Source organism: Chanodichthys erythropterus, chromosome 2 (assembly GCF_024489055.1).
Source record: "Chanodichthys erythropterus isolate Z2021 chromosome 2, ASM2448905v1, whole genome shotgun sequence".
Lineage (NCBI taxonomy): Eukaryota > Metazoa > Chordata > Actinopteri > Cypriniformes > Xenocyprididae > Chanodichthys > Chanodichthys erythropterus.
The window spans coordinates 11,900,745-11,925,204 of NC_090222.1; the positions used below are offsets into that span (position 1 = coordinate 11,900,745).

The following is a 24,460-nucleotide window of genomic DNA, read 5'->3' on the forward strand; positions in this document are numbered from 1 at the left end:
TTTCTTACTAGGAAACTACTATTATTTTTTCCAATAGCATGTGAAAGCAGCATAATTATGTGCCCAGCAACATATTTCTGCTTAATATAATGCACAGTTAACAGTGAGTGATTAAAGTGTAAAAACATTGGCAGTGCCGAGTCTTTATGAATTAATGCATGGTGATTTGACCAATCAGATGAAAAGGGCAGTTCAGTGCCGCCCACATGTGCGAATGAAATATTGTAGCCATAATCCGATTTATATATCACAAAGGAGATAGAGCCAAAATAGTGTTTTTCATTTTGTCAAACAAAAAGAAAACGGCCATCTTTTACTTTCTCAAAAACAAAATGACCATTTTTCATTTGCTAAAACTGAATGGAATATTAGGATGATGGATGGAACCAAACTCAGTCAGGTGACAGAAATGGAGTAAAAACAACAACAACCCCTGGGTTAAACCAGGCTCAGTCATGGGGCCGGTTCTCCTCTGGCCAAATGAACAAGCAGTGTGATTGAACATCACATGTCAGATTGTGAATGGATAGCATTCCAGCTCCTGCTTTAAGATTGGGATATACCATGCAGGCATTTTGTAGGAGGAAGAGTTGTATTATATCCAGCAGGTTGATCTCATTCATACATTTTCATACAATCTGCTTACATCCTAGACTATGTTTAGGGGTGGGATTAAGGGTAAACCTTCATTTTTCAGCTTTGCTTTTTGCAGTTTTACATTTTAATTGATTTAATTCATTTAATTCAACTCATGAACCCCCATAGGGTGCCATTGTTTTTTAGGGTAGCATGTGTTGCCACACCAGCAAACATAGCTCAGATACACGCTTCACATCGTTTATCCTCGGCAGCTCCTAGGGGTCACCCACCTACAAATCCCAGTTTATCCTTTAAGGGTACATAAAACAGCAACAGCATAGCTATAAATAAGAACACTTACTCAGCTGTATTTATTATAAGAAACCAACAGCTGACCTCTGAAATTTGCATAAAATTGTTTACTTACCCATGATGCTCTAAAATAGACAAAATGTGCTTTTACAAACCTCTTGGGGAACAATCTAATGAGATGTGTTTTGGCACTTGCATCAGATGGCTGAAGAAAAAAAAAAAAAAAAACCCATAAAGGCTTAAAGAAGAGCTCCTTCTCCAAAGCATCATTGACAGAACGTCAGATCGGGGCAACAATGGGTGGAAAAAGAGGGGGTGTGGGGGCAGAGCGATTTAGCATAAGAAAGACTCAGCATGAGAAAGTTGATGGGCCACCCTCAGGAAAAAAAAGGGCAAAAAGAGGAGAGACCACACATGAAAGAAAGCCGACATCTGTCCACCCACACCAGAGACAAGCTTTTAGAAATCAGGACATTTATTTGAGTCTTATGCACCAGTAGAGAAGGAATCAAGTTATACAAGTAAGATATTTAAAAGCTTCTACATTTTTAAGGACTGTTTTTTTTTTTATTTGTCATGACTAATGTCAGACAAGTGTCCATGATTTTATGCTAATTACATCTTAACAGTGACCTTTGGTCCATCGATTTTTAACATCCACGTGATCTTGCTTATAAGAACTCCATGCAGATTTTCAATCTTTTTTTCCAGAAATAATTTACTCATAATCTGTATAATTTCATATATGGCAGTTTGTCACTGACCCCATTAATGTCACACCACTAATAAGTGTAAATAAAATTTATTTATAATTTCATAGACCCCAAAACACATACATATTTCTAACAGACTGCAACAGACAACCAGTCTACAATTGTCTTGCTTGTTTTTTCCCCCATCATCCATCTTTGTTGCTGCAGTTTCATAAATAAAATTTAAAAAGATGTGTTTGTGCATGTTTTTAGGGCTTTGTGTGAGTGGAATCACTTGCGCTGTACTTGTGTAAATGAGGAGGGGGTCTGTATGGGCTGTACAGGCTGTGATGACTGGAAGGGAAGCGGTTTCTTGCGGAGGTCAGGGGAGGAGATGGGCTTGACGGAGGGGAGGAGCTGGTTCCGTTTGATGATCTGTAGGGCCAGCTGTGTGTTTCCTGTGGAAACAACAATCACTGTTTTAAATGATCAAAAAAAAAAAAATAAAAAAATCAGTTTGAAGTGACAAACAATTCCAGGTGAGGAAAGGTGACTGGCCACCCTCTGGAAATACAGGGACATTTCTCAGCAGGCACTGTGTAATTAAAATCTGTGTGTGTGACTCACCGTTCTGAAGTTCCAAGTAGACGCCCAGTAAAATGGCTTCTGGAGGAATCTCCTTAGTGTTCACCATTGAAGCAGCCTACATAGACAGAAATCAGAAAACAAATGGGTTGAAAACTGTTTAAACACCTAATGTATCTAGTATCCACTGAGGATATTTGCATTATTGTGGTTTTGAGTGGTAAACTACACAGAAATGTGTGTTTACCTGATGGAGGCACTTGCGGGCTTTCTCATACTCGCTTCTCAAGCAATACGCACTGCCCAGGTTGAAGAGCATTGTGGCCCGGGCAGAACTTACTGAGCTGGGGTAACATAAAGGCGTCTGTTTCCCTGCTGCAACACACCAAAAATAAATACATACAACTACCGCTCAAAAGTTTGGGATCGGTAAGATTTTTAATGTTTTTAAAAGAAGTTTCATCTGCTCACCAATGGTGCATTTACTTAATTAAAAATACAATAAAAACAGTGATATTGTGAAATATTATTACAATTTAAAATAACTTTTCTATTTGAAAATATTTAAAATTTAATTTATTCTTGTGTTGGCAAAGCTGAATCTTCAGCATCGTTAATCCAGTCTTCAGTGTCACATGACCCTTCAGAAATCATTCTAATATGTTGATCTGCTGCTCAAGAAACATTTATTGTTTACAATTGTACAAAATATTTGTGTTCAATATATTTTTTTCAGGATTATTTGATGAATAGAAAGTTCAAAAGAACTGTTTATTTGAAATCTAATCTTTTGTAACATTATAAATGTCTTTACTGCCACTTTTGATTTAATGCATCCTTGCTGAATAAAAGTATTCATTATTTGTATTTTAGATAAATACTGTTCTTTTGAACTTTCTATTCATCAAGGAATCCTGAAAAAAAAGTACACAACTGTTTTAAACATTGATAATAATAACAAATGTTTCTTGAGCAGCGAATCATCATATTAGAATGATTTATGAAGGATCATGTGACTGGAATAATGATGCTTAAAATTCAGCTTTGCCAACACGAGAATAAATTACTTTGTAAAATATATTCAAATAGAAAACAGTTATTTTAAATTGTAATAATTACAAATACAGTAAAAACAGTAATATTGTGAAAAATTAAATAAATTAAGCCTTGGTGAGCAGACAAAACTTCTTTAAAAAACATTAAAAATCTTACCGATCTCAAACTTTTGAGCGGTAGTGTACATACATATTAAACAAGACTGTACACTGTCTTATCTGTCTTGGGTCTAATTGTGAACAATCAGTGCTGATTAAAAATTATATTTTGAAATAATATTTATAAAAATAACTTCATTATTATTATTGCTATTATTATAGTATACAGTTAAATGGTTATTTTTCCCTGCTTGTGTGAAAAGTAGAAAAAAAAAATTCTACAAAAGTGGAATTCTACAAAATGATTTATTGGTAACAATATTTTAGTGTCCTTGTTACATATGTAACGTGCTTACTGTAGTAATAACAGTGAATTATGCTTAATTACATGCAACTAACAGTATGTTAATATTATTACTCAGCACTTAAATGTATAGTTACACTGTGTAACAAGGACAACTTAAAATAAAGGGTAACATTTTATTTTAAGGTGTCTTTGTTACACTGTAATTATACATTTAAATACTGAGTAATATCAAGAAACTACATGTACTTACTATAGGGTTAGGATTTGGATTGATTTAGGGTTAGCTGCATAATTTATAGTTATTACTATAGTAACTACATGTAACTTATGTAACAATGACACTAAAATAAAGTGTTACCAAATAAAGTGTAACTGATTTTTTTTTTTTTTTTCTAAAAATATAGTTAAACTTTTTAGAAATCTAAACTTTTTGTAATCTCTTTTGGAAAAACAGTAATAACATGTGACCCTGGACCACAAACCGGTCTTAAGTCGCACGGGTATATTTGTAGCAGTAGTAAACAATACATTGTATGGATCAAAATTATAAATTTTTCTTTTATGCCAAAAATCATTAGGATATTAAGTTAAGATCATGTTTCATGAAGATATTTTGTAAATTTCTTACCGTAAATATATACAAAAAAATTATTTTTGTGACTGGATATGCATTGCTAAGACCTTCATTTGGACAACTTTAAAAGGCGATTTTTTACCCTCAGATTCCAGATTTTCAAATAGTTGTATCTCAGCCAAATATTTTTCAAATATTATCCTAACAAACCATACATCAATGAAAGCTTATTTATTCAGCTTTCAAATGATGTATCAATCTCAATGTCAAACACTTGACCCTTATGACTGGTTTTGTTGTCCAGGGTCATATATAGGGTCACATATATTGCACCTTGAATACATAGTGTATACATTTTATTATTTAGCTTCAAAATGTCTTTTTTTCCAAGGTAAGCTGTTTTACCAAATATTTATAATGTTAACAAATTTGTTTCACTGATTTACCAATTTACCTTAAATAGAAATATATTTATTTATATAATTATCTTTTAGAATATTATATTTATACTATTATCTTTTTAAACTAGGCTTTTTCTTCTTTTTTTATGGTATCAGGCTGTACAATGCAGGTACTTTTTTTTCTTTATACCCCCAAAAAAATCAACATTATTTTAAATTCAGAAATTAAAAACATGTTTATAATAAGAGGTATTCATTTATTTTTTAAATAAAGTAATACATCTGGAGGAAAAAAAAAAGAGGAAAAAAAAAAAAAAAAAACTTACAGGACTCCACAGGCTCCAGATCTCCTTTATCAGAACCTGTCAGTAACAGCACAGGCACGTCAGTAACCACACATCACATCCTTTCACATCTGTATGTTTTGATTATGTGCACATTTTCATACCTTGGTCTTGTTCGCTGGATGACACACCTAACGAGACATCAGTAACATTCTCTGGGTTGAGATGTGCAATGGCATCAGAGATTCTGTCCAGAGAGATCAGGGCTTCAGCAGCATATAGATGACCCAGGAACCTGAGAACACACGCACCACACAACTCATCAAAAATTGATTATTGATCAGCTGAATACATTATTTAAAGCCACTTCTCAAGAAAAAGACTAAAGCTAAACTGACTGCTTTACATTGTGAGTGCTGATTCCCCCACTTAGTCTCCGCTTCATCTGTGTCTGAAAAATCTAGATGGAATAAACTAAACTAGACACTGATGTTTTAAAGCAATTAGCACATCATAATCTGGTATTTCAGCACATTTACAAAATAGCATGTCAATTTAGGTGAAAAATGTAGCTGCAAAAGTACAGGGTTATTATAGTTAGCTAAGGGTGCATTGACACTTGGTTCAATTGCCTTGTCCGAACCAAAATGATTTTTCCCTTGCTGGATTGTTACATTATATTATTTGGGTGTGAACCACCACACGTTTGCATCAAAGCAGCAGGTGTTTACCCCTGTTGCTTGGTAATGACGACGCAGGAGAAGGTGACAAAGCATAGCATTTGGTTTGTTTCGAATTATACGTTATGAATAGTTCACTTCCACAATTAAGTACAAATTCACATGAATCGTATTCCAGACTACCCTTTTTATCTGAACTCTGGTAAGTTTGGAAAACAGCGTTCACATCATCCAAAACATCTGAACTCTGACTTCAATCGAACCCAAGTGTTCACCAAAAGTGCTAGTGTGAAAGCACCCTGAAACTAAAACCATTAAAAAAAACCTTTGGCACTTGAAATAAAATAAATTTTAACTGAAATGAATATCAATAATAATAATAATAATAATAATAATAATAATAATAATTATTATTATTATTCAGCTAGTTTGCCAAGGAAACATTTCTCATTTTCATTTAGTTGAACTGAATTAATAATTAACTATATAGACATTTAAAAAAATACAAATGACAACACAACAATAGACAAACACAACATAAAAAAATTAAATAAAAAAATAAATACTAATTCAAAAAACAACTAGAAAAAATATAAATAATTATATATAAGCGTCAATGATACTAAAATAACTGCAAAAGAATAAAGGCATTTTTAACTTCTTTCCACAAAGGAAAAAAAAAAACATAAACTGGTACATCAAGTATCCAATCACTCAGGGTTGGCCATTTTAGGAGGGTAAATATTTACTGAACGCTGTGAGTGCAGACCCATAAAAGATGTAAATCAGCCAAAAGAAGAGAAACAGACTCACTTGAGCGATCCTGACAGCTTTGTCTGATGCAAGAGCTTTTCTGCGTGGTTAAGAGCCATTAAGTTGTCCCCAAGAGCAAGAGCCACATATGCGCTGCAGGCTAGAATTGAGCACCTGTGAAAAAAGACAGACCAAAGAGAAGTAAGCAAAAAAAAACAAAAACAAACATTCTTTGCATGAATCAGTGTACAACAGCCATAACAAACTTAACCACAGGAAATGTGTCAACTGCCTCACAAATAGTGTAAACGAGGTCCAAATCATTTAATAATGAGTTCAGTAAAACACATTCAGACGTAGTCAGGGTATTTGCGAGGCATTTTAAAAAAAATCACATTTAAGATTTTAAAACCTGCACAAAAAAATGTCAATACAGAAAAAAATACAAATCTCAAAATAAATTGCTGTACATTTGTAAAACGTTACATTTTATTTAATGATATTTTACATTTCTTAATGTGTACACAAATACCAATAATATCCAGAAAAGATTAAAATTTTATTCAATGATAAATGATAATTAAAAGGCACATTATGTAGGATTTAATTAAAAAAAATCCCAAAACCACTAGAACAATGTTATATATATATATTTTTTTTATTTGTGTACTTATATTATACCAAATGTTTCCAAGAATGTTTAAATCCAGACAAATAAGCAATTTTAACTAGGACAGACCTTGTCCATGCGCAGTCTATCAGTGACATCATACCTGCATATTTTTTTAGACAGGTTAGCAACTGTTTGGATGGATACATTCATCGACATGACTAATCATGTTGTATAGCTCAACAAAATAAATCTTTTGTTTAAATCTTGTTTTCTTGATTTACAGTGAGTACCATGTTTTACCATGACTAATATCGATCTAGTTTACTGCAGTGTGCAACAAGTGTCTCATTGTAGCCGCCGAGCAAACGGACAGAGTAGCATTATAACCACTTTGGCACACAAATGTATCTAATATGATAAAACAGCACTGCTTTACCCCACAATCACTTGACCAGAAGAAGAGGAAGCAGCAACTGTTGCATGATAAAAGCTCCACTGCTCTCGAGCCATGTGACGTGCTCGTCTCTCATTAGCAGCCGTTGGAGTGGAACGAGGCCACTGGAGCGATTTTCAGCCACACCCTCCTTTATACTACAGTAACATTAATAATCTTATCCATGAACATGATTTCTGCCTGACTCCTATCCCGATTCTTTTCCACCAACTGTAGACATAAAGACAACAACTCCCATGATTCCACGAAATCAAGGCGTCATCAAGCTACGCCTGTGTTTTGAATAAGCGACCTGTAGCAGTGAAAATTTACATATTGCACCTTTAAGACTTTTGTTATACCATTTAAGACTTTTCATGACCTTACATTTGATAAAACTACATTTAAAAGTTAAGCACCACCATCAAACGCAATTCAGATTGAGCTAAATTGGATCAATCGCAGTGTTAACATGATGGCCTGTCAATCTGATTAAAGGGATAGTTCAACCAAAAATGAAAATTATCCCATTATTTACTCACCCTCAAAGCCATCCTAGGTGTATATATCTTCTTTAGACAAACACAATCAGAGATACTCTTAGTCCTCCAAGGTTTGTAATCTGTAATGGTTGTGAATGGGAATAAGGGGACTAAGGATATTTTGAAGTAAATCTCCGGTTGAGGGTAAGTAAATCATGGGATAATTTTCATTTTTGGGTGAGCTATCCCTTTAAGCAACCAATGCAATAACTATTATTTTACTGCATGTAAAGATAGCTAATGATCAATGAAATTTGCATCAAAACAATGCATTCCAAAAATCAGGGACAAAAATGCATCCAGTGAAAGGATTACAACTGTTTATCATCATAACTATATCCATCACTAATTTATTATATTTTAGCAGCTGTTCTATTATGACTTTAAGTAACTGTACGTTAAAACAGGTCAAATTTATATCAGCTTTTGAATTAAAGTGAGTGAATTCTTTACTTCCTCGTGAGTTTTAGGCCATTTTTTGCTTACAGAAGGGTCCAATGAGTTTTCCATAAAAGTCCTTTTGTTTGCAATTTGTTTACCTTTTTTTAAATTCAGTCTTGATGTGAACAGGCCACACAATTGTGGGCACATATGAACTAGTTTATGTTAAATCTTCAATGAAAATTTTTTTGAATATAATCTTTGCTTAGCTTCCTAAACGCCAAATTTTGCTATAAAAGCACATAAGAGGGTAAAGAGTGGGTAAAAGTAAAGAGGGGGAAACAGAAATGCTCAACGCTCTGAGTGGCTGCCTGTGACACAATAGCCTGCAGGATTCCAGGAAGAGCCCTCTGAGTAAATGGTGCTCGGGCTCGTAAAAGTGTCAGTCTATCAGGGTGTCAGTGCAGGGTCAACACAATCCACACACCACACCCCTTCCCTTCACAGGGAACCACGTCCGGCCAGCCCTCGGGAGCAGACTGTGCCTCTGGATCAAAGATGAGGGGGAAGGGGAGAGAGTGGGATGGAGGTGGGGTTGAGGGTCTATCAATTCCCGAGGCAAAAAAACAGAGTAATGCGAGAGTGAATGGTGAAGTGGGTGCGTGAAATAAGAGAGGTGTATTGTGGGCTAGCCAGGAGAGGGTTATTCACAATTATAGGGCTATTCACAATTATAGGGCATACCCCGAAGCAAAGCTTGTTGCCAGATGAGTCAGAGACTGAGACTGTGTTGGTTAAAATAATAGAGGTTTACTGCAGTTACTAATGTAATTAAAAACTGTTGCATTTTATGTTATTTGCAAATTAAAGAATTTGAATGGGTTTAGCCAAGATCATTTACAGCAGTGGTTGGCAATAGGCGGCCTGTGGACCAAAACCAGCCATGTTATTTTGATAGCGGCTGGTTCTGAAATAGATCTTCGTCTCATGGTGGCGTCTAATATTATCACTGTCTACATCAGATGCAACTTTTTTTCCGTGTCGCACTGCACCGCAACAGCTAAAAGCTGTTTACACTGAATGCGACAAACCGACCGTTGCAAAGCACTTGGACGACGTCAAAAACAGAGTGGAAATCCGTTTACTGTCAGGAATGTGTTATGTTGTGTGACTCACGTTGCACCATTGTGTAACAAGCAAATTAAAATGATACACATTTATTATTCACACAGGGTTCCTACACATTTTCCATTTCAAAATTCCATACTTTTCCATACTCAAATTTCTAGACCTCCTTCCAAACGATTTCTGCCATTGGTGAGCCTCGGTCTCCTTTTCTATGTTTTTTGGCGCACCAAAAATATTCTCGCCGCTTTATAATATTAATATTGAACAACTGTACTCACATGAACTGATTAATGGATCTTGAGAGAGGAAATGTCACTGCTTCATGTTTGTGGTCCGGGTCCTACAGTCTTTTAGTGATTTTTAAATTAGTGTTTGATTGTTGAAATAAAGTTTTGTATTTAGTATTCATGTCCTAGGCCCTTCTCTTCTTAAAAACCACGTACCTGTGTAACTTTTGTTGGGGATAAAATCTACAAGTACTAATATATTCCGTTTAACAAGTTGTCATGACTTAGTTTGTTTCCCTTTCCGGCCATACCACTCGCTACATAGGCGTGAATATTTAATTTGTCTATTAATTCGATACATTTCCTTTATAGAGATCCTTCTGTGATTTATCCATTTGCTCTGTTCTCGACATTATATGTATCATATCTTATCATATATCATATATACATATAATATATGAAACATTATATGTTTCATATATTATATGTATCAAAGTATTTTTGAGTAGCACAAGCAGTTTCCGTAATATTTTAGAAATTCGTAACTCTATAAACATATTTGCAAAGTGAAGAGAGGTGAAAAAGGTGACATGTAGAAAGTAGATAGTTGTAGGGGGTCTGGGGGCATCCTCCCCCAGGAGAAGATTTTTGTGATTTTAACATGTAAAGGAAGCATTCTGGTGCACTCTGAAAAGAACATAAATGGAAAAAACAACATTTGCTTCAAGTAAAAAATAAAAAATAAAACATTTTGGCACAAGGGCTGAGCATTGACAAATTTCATAATTGAATGCGATTTTGATTCAGAAGCTTGCGATTTGATTTTGATTTGATTACCTTTGATTCAGTATTGATTAATTTGGGCCTATCAGGTACAGTACATGGCAAATTTCCTCAAAGAAAAAAATCTCTCAACTAATGCTGTAAACAATACAGGGAACCACAGCTGGTACGTCATTATAATATTAGGTTAAATTGATCATAAGTTACTTACATATAGGCTAACTTACACATAAGGAAGTTTTTATAATAACGTTATAATAAAAGTGACAATTATTTTTCTACTCTTTATGTAGGCCTAAACATTTAAATGGTGACTGTCATAAAACAGATTTATGTATTCAATATAGAAGCACATGTTAAGTACAAATACAATGAATATGTAATAGCCTATAGAGCATATATTTATCAAAATGCTCCTCTCAAAGTTCATTTTTGTAGCTAAATGATGAGTTATTGGACATTGTAAGGCTTTTCTGAGGTAGGCTAAATGTGACATTTTTACAAGCTGTTTTATTGACGCCTTTCTGCGGTTGAAACGCTGATTAATCGATTGCATGTGACATGACAGATTTTGATAAGTTGTACTGTATCTTTCAACATACCTTCAAAATAACTCTTCGGATGTAAACTATTCACATAAATGATGTATTTTGATTCAAAACTGCTAATTTCGCCACAAAGTGACTAGTTTGCAGGTATAATAAATTAGAAAACTGAATAGAGGCAATAGTCTGGAAACACAAATATTTTTCCAAACTCTGATTTCTTTTTTCCATACTTTTCCAGACCTGGAAAAAACTCAAATCAAATTCCATACTTTTCCATACTTTTCCAAACCGCGTAGGAACCCTGTTCACAATATGGAAAGAGGAAATAAAACATAGTCCGTTAAGAGCATGACTCAAACATGTCATTAATGATCCATTCATCATCTCCCACATATGTGTGTTTTAGCAAGGCAGTCTGTTTTGCAGGTTGGTGAATGAAGATACTTGCCAGGTTACGTATCACTACTCTACTTTATTCATTTATCCAGTGTAAAACCCGGACACTGCCACACAAATGTGGCTTTTTGTTAATGGCTGTCCTACTACAGGATTTAACACAGAGTAACACCTCAATACCAGTTACAAAATACAATGTAACAGTTTGTCACAGGAAATTCTAGTTGCATTTTTCATTAATTCATTCAAATCATCCTTTGACTATGTTCTGGCCCACCATCTAGTGGTGAAATTTTTCTTTGGCCCAATGCCAAACTTAAATGCCGACCCCTGATTTACAGTATTATATTGATATTTTGCATATTAAGGTACCGAATTTATCAAATCTATTTCTAAACCATTATGAGCATACTATGAGAGACATCAATTAAAAATAAAAAAACAATATATAAAGGTTTGGCTTTGGACAATTCAAACTGAGGGGAGTTTTTTTTTCATGTTGGCTATGTTAAAAATAGCATACTACCATTTGTGACAAAATTTGTGACTAAATCTGCTTGGGATAACGTATCCCAAATAGACTTGTGCCAATATAAGGTAATGCGATAAATCGCGATAATGAATATGCACGATATTGTAATCGTGGGCACTTCAGAATACCGTAAATAATCATTTATTACCAATTATTAATTTTTTATAAGGCAATTAAGAATACTTTACCCATCAATCGTATCAAATGCACAACACCGCTGTATTCTGCGTCAAAAGGACACGCGCTCAGATGTAAACAATCCCAACGTGCACGAGAAGCACATGGCGGAACCAGTGAAGGAGACGAGCTGAATGAAAGTGCGCGTTCACTCTCTGACAGCAGAGGGCGCTGATGGAACAGCAGCGTGCAGCGGTTACCATGGAAACCATGCAAACAAAGTAACTGCGCTAGTGAAGTTTTTAAAATGCTTCAAACAGCCATTCATTTTTTTGTAAAAAAGTGTTGTTCATTACAGCACTAAATACTGAATACTTAAAAAAAGACTTAAAAAAGGATATTTATTTTCAAACCTAAACATTTTTATATTTTAATCTGGACTACAACATGTCCTAATGATTAGAAATGTTCTGATTATTTGTTATTGTTCAGTAAAACTTGAAAACATACAGCTTCATTAGTTAACATGTTAATTCATTATCACTAAACTGACAATAAAAATTCTTTATTAATTAAGTTATTTAAAATTAAGTATTAATTTCTTAGTTACGGTTTAATAACATTACTAACATCAAAATAACTTATTTAATGGACCTGAGATTAAACTAACAATGATCAGTTGTGTTTCTAAACTAACATTCACAAAAAAATAACACTTTCTGTAACAAATGTAGCTATTGCTCAATCTTAGTTAATGCATTAAATAGAGTAAAGTGTTATCTGTTGTTCGTTATAGCTTAATTCTTTTGCATTTTAATCTGTTTGAAAATTTCAGTCAGAGTTGTTTTTGTTTTATTACAAAAAGAGTTCTTAAACCTGTTAAACTGACAAAAATTGTTTTGCAACTTATTTTAATATCATGATAATACCGTATACCGTGATAAAAGCTTCATCAATTAATCGCAACATGAAAATTTGATACCGTCACATGCCTAATCCCAAAATTATCTTCTTGACCTTAGTAATGAACACACCATAAGAATTATCAGCTGTATTTTTTATGTTTGTTTGTTTTAAAGATCTTTCTAGGTAAATAATATATGTAAAAAGTTAAGACGTTATTACTCAAAATTGAATGTAAAAATGTAACTGTTAATAAGGGTTTCTGCAGGTTATATCAAGGTTAGGGATGTAAAATTGATCTATATCTATCTTATATCTATATATATATATATATATATATATATATATATATATATATATATCTATCTATCTATATCTATATATATATCTATATCTATATCTATATATATCTATCTATATATATCTATCTATCTAAATATATATATCTATCTATCTATCTATCTATCTATCTATCTATCTATCTATCTATCTATCTATCTATCTATCTATCTATATATATATATATATATATATATATATATATATATCTATCTATCTATCTCTCTATCTATATATATATATATATATATATATCTATATATATATATATCTCTATCTATCTATCTATCTATATCTATCTATCTATCTATCTATCTATCTATCTATCTATCTATCTATCTATCTATCTATCTATCTATCTATATATATATATATATATCTATATATCTATATCTATATATCTATATCTATATCTATATATATATATATCTATATCTATATCTATCTATATATATATATATCTATATATATATATCTGTATCTATATATATACACATATACATACACACACACACACATATATATACACAGTGGGTATGGAAAGTATTCAGACCCCCTTAAATTTTTCACTCTTTGTTATATTGCAGCCATTTGCTAAAATCATTTAAGTTAATTTTTTTACTCAATGTACACACAGCACCCGATATTGACAGAAAAACACAGAATTGTTGACATTTTTGCAGATTTATTAAAAAAGAAAAACTGAAATATCACATGGTCCTAAGTATTCAGACCCTTTGCTCAGTATTTAGTAGAAGCACCCTTTTGATCTAATACAGCCATGAGTCTTTTTGGGAAAGATGCAACAAGTTTTTCACACCTGGATTTGGGGATCCTCTGCCATTCCTCCTTGCAGATCCTCTCCAGTTCTGTCAGGTTGGATGGTAAACATTGGTGGACAGCCATTTTTAGGTCTCTCCAGAGATGCTCAATTGGGTTTAAGTCAGGGCTCTGGCTGGGCCATTCAAGAACAGTCACAGAGTTGTTGAGAAGCCACTCATTCGTTATTTTAGCTGTGTGCTTAGGGTCATTGTCTTGTTGGAAGGTAAACCTTCAGCCCAGTCTGAGGTCCTGAGCACTCTGGAGAAGGTTTTCGTCCAGGATATCCCTGTACTTGGCCGCATTCATCTTTCCCTCGATTGCAACCAGTCATCCTGTCCCTGCAGCTGAAAAACACCCCCACAGCATGATGCTGCCACCACCATGCTTCACTATTGGGACTGTATTGGACAGGTGATGAGCAGTGCCTGGTTTTCTCCACACATACCACTTAGAATTAAGGCCAAAAAGTTCTATCTTGGTCTCATCAGACCAGAGAATCTAATTTCTCAACATCTTGATTATGGAGGCCACTGTGCTCTTAGGAACCTTAAGTGCAGCAGAATTTTTTTTTGTAACCTTGGCCAGATCTGTGCCTTGCCACAATTCTGTCTCTGAGCTCTTCAGGCAGTTCCTTTGACCTCATGATTCTCATTTGCTCTGACATGCACTGTGAGCTATAAGGTCTTATATAGACAGGTGTGCGGCTTTCCTAATCAGGTCCGAATCAGTATAATCAAACACAGCTGGACTCAAATGAACGTGTAGAACCATCTCAAGGATGATCAGAAGAAATGGACAGCACCTGAGTTAAATATACGAGTGTCACAGCAAAGGGTCTGAATACTTAGGACCATGTGATATTTCAACTTTTCTTTTTTAATAAATCTGCAAAAATGTCAACAATTCTGTGTTTTTCTGTCAATATGGGGTGCTGTGTGTACATTAATGAGGAAAAAAATTAACTTAAATTTTTCACTCTTTGTTATATTGCAGCAATTTGCTAAAATCATTTAAGGGGGTCTAAATACTTTCCGTACCCACTGTATATGTGTGTGTGTGTGTGTGTGTGTGTGCGCGCGTGTGTGTGTGTCTGTTTAATGTGTGTATATACAGCATAGAAGCATACACACAAAGCATAGACAAAGTTGTAGTTGTAGGTCTAATATATATATATATATAAAAACACACTATGCAAACACAAACTTTTATGTTAGATGTTAATTAAATCGCAAATAATCGATTTTACAGCACATATAGGCTGTTAATAATTTTAATTGTAGGCCTATAATTCATTGTAAAAATGTCTTTAAATCATTTTCAGCAATCTTTTATTATGCTTGAAGCATGTCGGTTATGCAGTAATGTGCTATGAAATTAGCATAATGAATTGAAGGCTAATATCAATTTAATAAAAGTAGGCCTACCCTAATATTAATAATAATAATTTCATATATAAATTGGAAATGCTAAATGTTTTTGATATTTATAAATAACGCTTTTGATGATCTCTGGAAACATACGGTCAATCAGCGCAACCCAGCACAGGGGTTTATCGCACCTATTTCAAACGCATAGTGTGAGCAGTCATGTCATGTCTCGATCATCGGACCGCATAGTGTCAGCACATAAATCGTGCGGTTTGGGTTAATGTCACACAAAATCTACTCGTAATGTGAGTTGGTAACGTTGCTGAAATCGCACAAAAATCGCACCGCCTTTACTCAACCTCAAGTTGTTCCAAATCTGTACTAGTTTCTTTCTTCTGTTGAACACAAAAGACAATATTTTGAAGAATGTTGGTAAGTTGACGGTTGACTTCCATAGTATTTTTATTTTCCTACTATGGATGTCAATGGGTACCATCAACTGTCTGGTTACTAACATTCTTCATAATATCTTCTTCTGTGGTCATACAGATTTGAGGGTGAGTAAATGACAATTTTTATTTGTTATATTTATTTTATTTATCCCTTTAATTAAAACAAAAAACAAGATATTTGATATTGTTTGAAGCATAAACTCTCTTAATTTTGATTTAACATAAGACTTATCTGATGTAATTTTGCTTCTCAAGTAAATGTTTCCTGATTTAGAAATGTTCATATATTTGTACTGGAAAACTGAGTAAGAACATTCATTACACAATGGGCTGAGTCAAATCAAACGTGTTAAAACAGTCTGTTAAATCATCTTCAGGCTCTTTTTATATGAACTGAGAAATTAAATCCAGCAAAAAAGTCTCCTGTAGCCTCACCTGAGATTCTCCACCTCCTGCTTTCTCAAGGGTGATGAGGGAGCAGCAGGAATGAATTTGTCTCCTTCTTGGGTCTTCCCACTGTCAGTCAAAGAGAAAATCCAAGTCACCAGATCATCGCTAAACAGCATCAAAGGGTGAGAAGAGTATCTGACAAGTTCTTAAATGTGTTCAGCAAATTCAATCTTCAATTTTATTCAATCTAGTCTGGGATCGGTTATTCATAGTTTTCAGTCACAGAGACCAGGCAGGCAAAACATCCATAGAACTGCATTACAGGCCTGTCAATCTTCCATCTCAAAAGAAGAAAAACAAAAATATGTGAATAAAATGCAAGTTTTGGGCACCCGTGATCCATATCCAACACCTGCTGCAGTATTTACAATCATTAAAAGGTACCGAGACGCTCTGAAACGCTTAACGCGAAAAACACGTTAAGTGCCTTAATGTACTAAAACAGTGATAAGACCAAATTCAGTATTCACCTACTGATGATAAATACAATATACAGGCAAGATGAGCCCAGAATATGAACGCAATGTGTTAAATGGTTAAAGTCCCCTGTAGCCAATAATTTTATCCCTTAAAACATCTTTGATCACCAAAGTGACGTATCTACACATTTTTTCCTGTGAAAAAAATGTCTTCATGCCTTAAAATAGCCTGAACGTAACTCTACACCCTTCCTTCATTTAATACACGCGGATATATGAATATGCTAATTAGCCCCGCCTCCACTCACTCACATGAGCTCAGAGATCCACTTGGTCGACTTACTGAGGTAAGGGCTGCACAAAGGTATCGCTTTTTACAACATCGGACACATGACGGTAATTAATATGAATTATCCTTTTGCTTGACTACAATATCAAACAGCTGCTAATAATGTGTTGCTAATATTACACAAACCATGTTCCAGTTCTTCATCTCAGAGTCAGACAGCTGCCTTCTAAAAATCAGTATCCTTAGAAATGCTTTGAACAACTCAGAACATCAGTGGAGAAAGGCATATAGTTCATAACATTGTAATATACGTCATACACTCTATATTATATTGCTAAATCTACCCAATTTTTCACATCAACAAAAAATATACCGGTATATATTCTCTTGAGACTTCCCTACATCAGAGTGGTCATGGTTAATGATATGCTAAAGCCCGCCAACACGATGACATGATTGGTTACAAGGTAGTTTGTGACGTCAGAAACACCAGTGACTTCAATGGTTTAGACTTATAAATTTGCACATGGTTTGTCCTAAGCATATGAAAAACACCACATAATTTTTCTTTAAGTGTTTTTCCGTAGAAAACCATTATAAAGAGAAACTGTGTTCTGTTTATATTCTGGATTCATCTGCTTGCCTGTACATTGTAAGCATCATCAATAAGGTGTATACTGATTTGGTCTTTTATTATTACTATCTTACTTCATTAGTACTTTGTACAAACCTGGTAAAAATCATTGGCAGGCAATGGAAGAAAGCCTTGTTTTGCCTACCAGGTGGGTGTTCCTATAAGTGTGTGACGTCATGTGAAAACTATGAATTGTCAGCATTGGTGTTCCATGCATACATGTGAGTACATGTACCTGCAGGCGTCGCTGGTCTCGCTGCCGCTTTCTGTGCTGCCCGACTGACTGCAACTCTTGGAGCCGATGTCTGGTTTGCTGTCATGCTGCTGGTGCTCAGGCAGCAGGAGCAAAGCGTTACGCAGACAGATTGCGGCAAACTCCATACTGGCCACTGGGATTGCTGCTGATTGGCCTTCACTGCACACAAACAAAAAAACAGGTATGCAAATCTATTTTAGCATGGAAGTGCATCAGAAAGACTGGGGATTTTTAATAAGCTGGAAACCTAAAAGGTGTGATGCACATTTGTATGGAGTCACTTAATGTCTTTGAATGCTACTTCTGTGAAGAAGTGCAACAGGATGACATCTTCTGGAGAAATTCTGACATTACAGTACTTTAACCAATTTGAAATCTAGTTAAACCCCTTCAATCAGGCAGATAATCTCGCACAGCTACTTTTCTAACACCAATAATAACTAGAAAATATCATGGCTCATGAAGTTAAATCAGATTTCCTCACCTGTAGATGGTGTTTTGTGTGGACTGTGATGCTAAAACAATCTTGCGATGGTATCCCTGCCCAACAACAGCCTGCACAATCCCCTTTTTACTGGGTAAACCTTTTGTTTCTTGCTCTGAGCTCTAAACGAAACAACAGAAAGTTTATTTAGTAAAGAAACAACTTCAAAATGTCAAGGATTTTATGAAACCTCAAATGATTCTTAAAATCCTCTGCTCATTACACAAAGCATTTACTACTTCAAAAGATATTACCGATTTTTTTTGCGTTTCTCAAAAGCCTCATGAGCTAAGTTGATCATAGACAGCATTGGTGGCAATGGTTCTACAATCTTCTTCGGATTACAATGCTTTTGCTCATACCAAGTTTTCAGCGTGCAAAAGATTTAAAAAAAAAAAACTGTATGAAATATTAAACTGTAAATCATTTTAGTGTGGAAAATACTGTTTGCATATATTTTATACTTTGGTGCCATTTAAGCATTTGGTGTGAACAGGCCTTTAAACCAGGCAAACCAAATGTACAGTACCATTCAAAAGTTGATGGTGAATAGCATTTTGTGAATATAATTATTTTGTAATGTTACAAAGGTCTTTACATTCACTTTTGATCAAGTATTAATTTCTAAACAAAAACTTACTCATCAATTTTCAGTGGTGTAAAGTATTTGAGTAAATTTAATTAGTTACTGTACTGAAGTATTTTTTTGGCTAATTAGATATTAGAAACTTTTACTCTCTAGCTGACTACATTTAACAAGTATATGTACTCTTCACTCAAATACATTTGTGATGAGTAATGCTATTGCTCATTGCTTTTTCTGCAGCAGTTTATTTCTGCTACAAAAGAAGCAATATCGTCATCTACAGGGCATTGAAGGTACTATATATATTGTGTGTTCTGCCCTCAATCACCCAAACTTGTCAACAAGGCTACTTCACGCAAATATGAGTGCATTAGCAGGAAGTTGCTGAATTGCAGGCGTTTCAAATATGAGATGATAACATGGCTGCAGCCGGTGATGAGGCTGAAACCAGCATGTCCAGTGAAAGTAGGCTTTGACTATTTAATTTTACTTAACATTATTTCATTTAGTCGTTATATCGAAGTATTTGTAAACGATTTTTTAGGCTGTTGTGTCGACCTTGATTTATTGCAATATTGAGGTGTTCAGTTTTATTTCAATGTTAGAAAATAAACATGTGACTGCTCTCCTTATAAATCGACTTTTTCTTGTTTTTCACTGGCATGTCTCTTGGGTGTTGACTAGCGCATCTTTAAGCCTACATTTAGTACAAGTGAAATAATTACTGAAATCAGATACTCTAAGACTTTTACTCAAAAGTTGTATTGGAACTGGTGACTTGTAACTTGTAAAATTTCCGCTGTAAGGTATCTGTAATTTTACTTAGGAATTGTTTTCAGGTGGTCTTTACACCTCTATCATTTTAGTTTATAAACTTCAAGTTTATAGTTTAAGTGTCCCAGCCACATTTTGAAAAGCAGGTGGTTCTTTCATTTGACATTTTAAAAACATGTGTGTACCCCTTTATTAGCTGTGATGCAGCACTCTGCGAGTCTTAGCCAGAGTCGAGGGCTGGAGTGATACACCTGCACCGCCTCCATCAGACACTCAAACGCTGCCAGCGGTCGCCCAATATGAAGTAACTGAATCCCACAGTTATACAGCAACTCATAGCGCTTATTAGCTAACAGAGCACACATGGGGATGCCCGTGAACATCTTAGCTGCTGTGGAAAAAAATAAATAACACAAAGTTAATTTAACAAAGCTGCAAATTTTTCTTTTTTCAAAAAATCTGCATATCATCTATTATGATCAGGCATGTAGGAGGTTTTCATTTCTCTTACCCTGCCCATTACCACCATCACCAAGCTGGGCGCATGTGTTGTCATTTTCTTGAAGTGCTTTTTTAAAGTAAAACAGACCCAGGTTGTGCTTCCCCATGGCAAAATGGATACAACCAAGATTATTCCAGAACATACACCTCACACATTCACCTTTAAAGGGGAAAACAAAGGACAAATCTAAGCAAAAACATCCCAGAATATTTTTTTTTTTAACAAAACATTTACTGACATTTCTGAGGTTTATTTTACATGTCTGATACCACTTCTTGGAATAAACAGATTTAAATGATTATGTTAATAATAAAAAACAACAACAAAAAATAAGCTGTGAATTTTCTCTTTAAAACACCTATGGGTGGTTTTTAACTATTACAGAGGTCATGTACCTGTTTTCAAAGGTCCTGGATGCTCTGCAATATTTGAACTGTTTAGTAGTTTCACAGCTTTACGATAATTTCCTCTCAAATACTCAAAATTACTCTTCAGGAAGAGTGATGGCGCAGACTGAGGGAGAAATATGTAAATACAGACCGTCAACAATTACATAACAAGTGCAGGAGTAACATTTACAGCATGCATGTTTTGTGTGAATCTGTTCACTGTGAATCTCCTCACATTTCCAGATGTGTTCATCACAGATTTGATTTCCCGTTTGCAGGCCTTCAGTGACTTCATCTGGATATAGGCTCGTACTTTATACTGCACACACAAACATATCCGTAACAGCTTGATTTTTAGACAATTTTGTTGTTTGTGGTTGCTAGCTGATCAGCATAGTTTTGAACTAGTTAATGATTGCAAACCTTTATTATTTCAGGTTATGTTTAATCAGAGTGCTGTAAATTGGTGCTGTAACATTCATTATGCTTACTGCTCTCACCTGGTGCATCTTTGATTTAGCTGCCTCGATCATAGCTGAGAACTCTGCTTTCAGAGCAGTAGATTCCTTATTCGTGCTGTTGGCGCCCTGTAAATGACATGTGATCCAAAAAGTTGAAGTTGAGAGAAGCAACAACTCTGAATTTAGCACCATGCCAGCTACCCTGGCTATATTCATGGTGAGAAAGAGAGAGAGACAATTAAAAAAAAAAACCTTTAACTTCATTAAAAATCTCTTTATAAGTGTCAGCTGAAAAATAAAGAATTCTACCAGAGTTCAGTCTATCAAAATATGCTTCAGTGATAATGGATTCTGGCACGAGGGGCATAAAGGAGAATCTTCACCAGTTAACAGAAAGAGCATGTTTTCAAAATGGACACAATGTTTTACTTCAACCACAGGATTGATTTTGTAAAGTTTCCACCTTTCAAAAGTTTGGGGGCAGTAAGATTTATTTTTTGAAAGAAATGAATACTTCTATTCAGCAAGGACACATTAAAATTATCAAAAGTAACTGTAAAGGTATGCGTTACATATTTTTATTTTGGTAACACTTTACAAAAAGTCTTTAGTTAATATTAATGTATTTACTACCATTGTTGACAATGAGCAATACATTTGTGACAATATTTAATAATATGTTAACATTAATTAATAAAAAAAAACTGTTCATCGTCAGTTCAATGTTAGCTCATGTCCAATAAATAATATTAACAGATACAACTTTTGTTGTACGTCCTCACACCAAACAGATACAACTTTGTTGAAATTAACATTAACTGAAACTGATAAAGGCTTTAAAAGTAATTTTCATTACCATTTCATGTTAATTAATATAGTTAACAAATAGAACCCTTATGTAAAGAGTTACCTTTATTTCAAATAATTGCTATTCTTTTAAACGTTCTATTAATAAATGACCTAATCATGGCTTCCACAAAAATATTAAAAAGCAATAAAAATAGTCAGCATATTAGAATAATTTCTGAAGGATCATGTGATGCTGAAGACTCAGCTTTGCCATCAACAGAATAAATTACTGTACATTTTAAAATATACTGAAATCGAAAATTGTTATTTTAAATTGTGGTAATATTTTGCACTATTACTATTTTTACTGTATTTTTAATCAGATAAATGCAACCTTGGTGAGCATGAGAGACTTCTTTCAAAAACATAAATAAATAAAATAAAACCAAACCTTTGAAAGGAAGTTAATTTGGTCTTTTACATAGCTTTCTCTTGGTAAACGATGCCAATAAAGATTATAATTAAATCATATCAATTTTTCCTGAACTCAAACGTATCAATCAAAAGAAGAAAACAATGACAGATACAATTACAGCATGACAGAAAATGTACAAGCCTGTCAAAGTAACTGATAATGATTATTTGTAGCATCTGCCATCAGAATCTTACACTGGTTTATCGGTAATGTTATTTTAAAAATATTCTGTGTACATTTGTCCTACATATGTTATTACTTTAAGTATAACAACAAGAACTAGTAAGAACTAGTAAAAACTCATTATTTGGAAGGAGCTGTACATCTCTCACCTCTCCTTTGCCGTTTTTGCTGTTCCCTTCCTTGACGGTGAGCTTCTCCAGCACAGCCAGCAGGTGCAGTGCCTTCTCTGGCTGGAAGGTGAGCAGATACAGATCCACCAACAGGAAGCAAACGGCTTGAGCAAACCTTTCTTCTAGGACAGAGAAACCCATCAAGCCATGCCACACTACTGCACCAGATACTTCTGGTGCTAGAGCAAGAACTCACTGCAATACCATAACAGTTTTCATTTGTATTCTGAAACATACCAAAAGGTTCAAGAAACTGGTAGAGCTTCTCCCCAATGGATATAGCTTCTGAATACTGTCGCATGTGGTAATGGATCACTGCTTGATTGTAGTAAAGGATACTGTTCTCCACATCATCCAAACCATCAATATCTTCCACAGCTGTATGCATCTGCAAGCAACGATTCATTATCAATAATAATAACTCTTAACTATAAATGCAGGGTATTTTTATGACATTTGATGAGCAACATTTGACAATGAAACGGAGACTAATGTAATACCATACCTGATTCTTCAAGGTCATTAACATCTGCTTCAGGGTGCCAGTTGTTGTCTGCCCACTTTTATAAAACTCAGTGATTGCTTTATTCATTGTAATCTTGTAGTCATCTTTGTTTAGCTCCTGAAGGCTGTCGAGGTGTTTCAGGGACTCATCATAGCTTCCAGCCTAAAGAGACATCATCCCAATATAAAATCAACTAATATTCATTCATACAACCACTTGCTCAGACAACTGTATTAGTTATTTACGTTAAAGGCCTCAAAAGCATTAGTTGCCATCTCTTTCTCTTGATCCGAGATCCCAGGGGATGAAATGTTGTCATGTTTCATGTCACCAGCTTGATCTTGAGAGGGAACAGATGTAGTTAAGTGACAGATGTTTGAATCATCTCATGCAATACTACTGACAGCATTCACTACCACTATAAACTAGACCTTCAACAGCTTTAAACCTTTAAAACAAAAATAACTTTGACCTTTGTAATGCAAGCTATCGAAACAAGGTAAATTCAAAAGTCTAACCGTCACAAAAAAATAAAAAATAAAAAAAATAAATCTTAATATGCTTAAAAGCATTTCGTTTATCATTATCATGTATTCTTATATCACACTAATTATACAAACATAACTGATATTGTATTGCTTTAACAAACAGTATTAGGCCAGTTCACTGACGCAGTTAACTATCTGTTTAGGTCTTGTTACCACACTAATTCTACATTTGTAACCTAATAAGTTAAATGTCTACGAATATAAAAACAAGTATTTGTTTGTAAAAAAAAGAAAAGAAAAATGATCTGTTTACATTCCCCGCAGCGCTCAAGAACAGTGCAGTGTTTATCTGACTGACTGAATATTATACACAATGCTCACCTGAGCCTGTTTCAGCCATTCCTTCAAATGTATGGACGCTAATTCGCTTTTACAACGGGTAAAGATGTAAGTTAATTCCACTATTTTAATCTATAGAAAGAAAAAGTGGAAGGTGTGTCTCTCCAGAGCAGATTCAGAATTCCGCCATGAATATTACCCACAACCACCGCGCGAGGTTTTTTTTAAACCAGACTTTATGTACTCGATCGCCACCTTTCTGTTTGGAGGACGAACTGGAGGACTGTTGCTTAACCCTTTCAGACCCGAATTGATCTTGTTCAGTGTTGACGTCAGTATAGTCCAAACATTTAGGCTATCGAT

At 34.5% G+C, this 24,460-nt stretch overlaps 1 protein-coding gene across 2 annotated transcripts; it reads right to left on the bottom strand.

The window, feature by feature from the left end:
* Positions 1-649: 649 nt before the first annotated feature.
* On the bottom strand, positions 650-24,295 carry cnot10 (CCR4-NOT transcription complex, subunit 10). 2 transcript variants are annotated; one of them, XM_067392647.1, is made up of 19 exons: positions 24,140-24,295; positions 23,516-23,610; positions 23,271-23,432; positions 23,003-23,153; positions 22,745-22,884; positions 21,188-21,274; positions 20,923-21,006; positions 20,694-20,811; positions 20,308-20,457; positions 19,982-20,187; positions 18,437-18,558; positions 17,932-18,111; positions 16,340-16,459; positions 6,382-6,495; positions 5,053-5,183; positions 4,931-4,966; positions 2,416-2,543; positions 2,211-2,286; positions 650-2,041 (listed from the first exon to the last, which is right to left on the bottom strand). In XM_067392647.1, exons 1-19 carry the CDS (start codon positions 24,156-24,158, stop codon positions 1,875-1,877), a joined length of 2,286 nt encoding a protein of 761 aa, XP_067248748.1. In that variant the 5' UTR covers positions 24,159-24,295; the 3' UTR covers positions 650-1,874. The 2 variants fall into 2 exon arrangements, with proteins under 2 accessions (XP_067248748.1, XP_067248757.1); XM_067392656.1 differs by having other exon boundaries at positions 1,089-2,041; positions 16,340-16,420.
* Between the last annotated feature and the right edge of the window lie 165 nt (positions 24,296-24,460).

What these genes read in the sequence shown, in the direction of transcription:
- cnot10 (XM_067392647.1), bottom strand. An exon ending in GCATCACAGCTAATAAAGGG is followed by an intron (nt 18,559 to 19,981) that starts GTACACACATGT and finishes TGTTTCGTTTAG; the next exon opens with AGCTCAGAGCAAGAAACAAA. An exon ending in AAGCTGTCAGGATCGCTCAA is followed by an intron (nt 5,184 to 6,381) that starts GTGAGTCTGTTT and finishes GTGTGTTCTCAG; the next exon opens with GTTCCTGGGTCATCTATATG.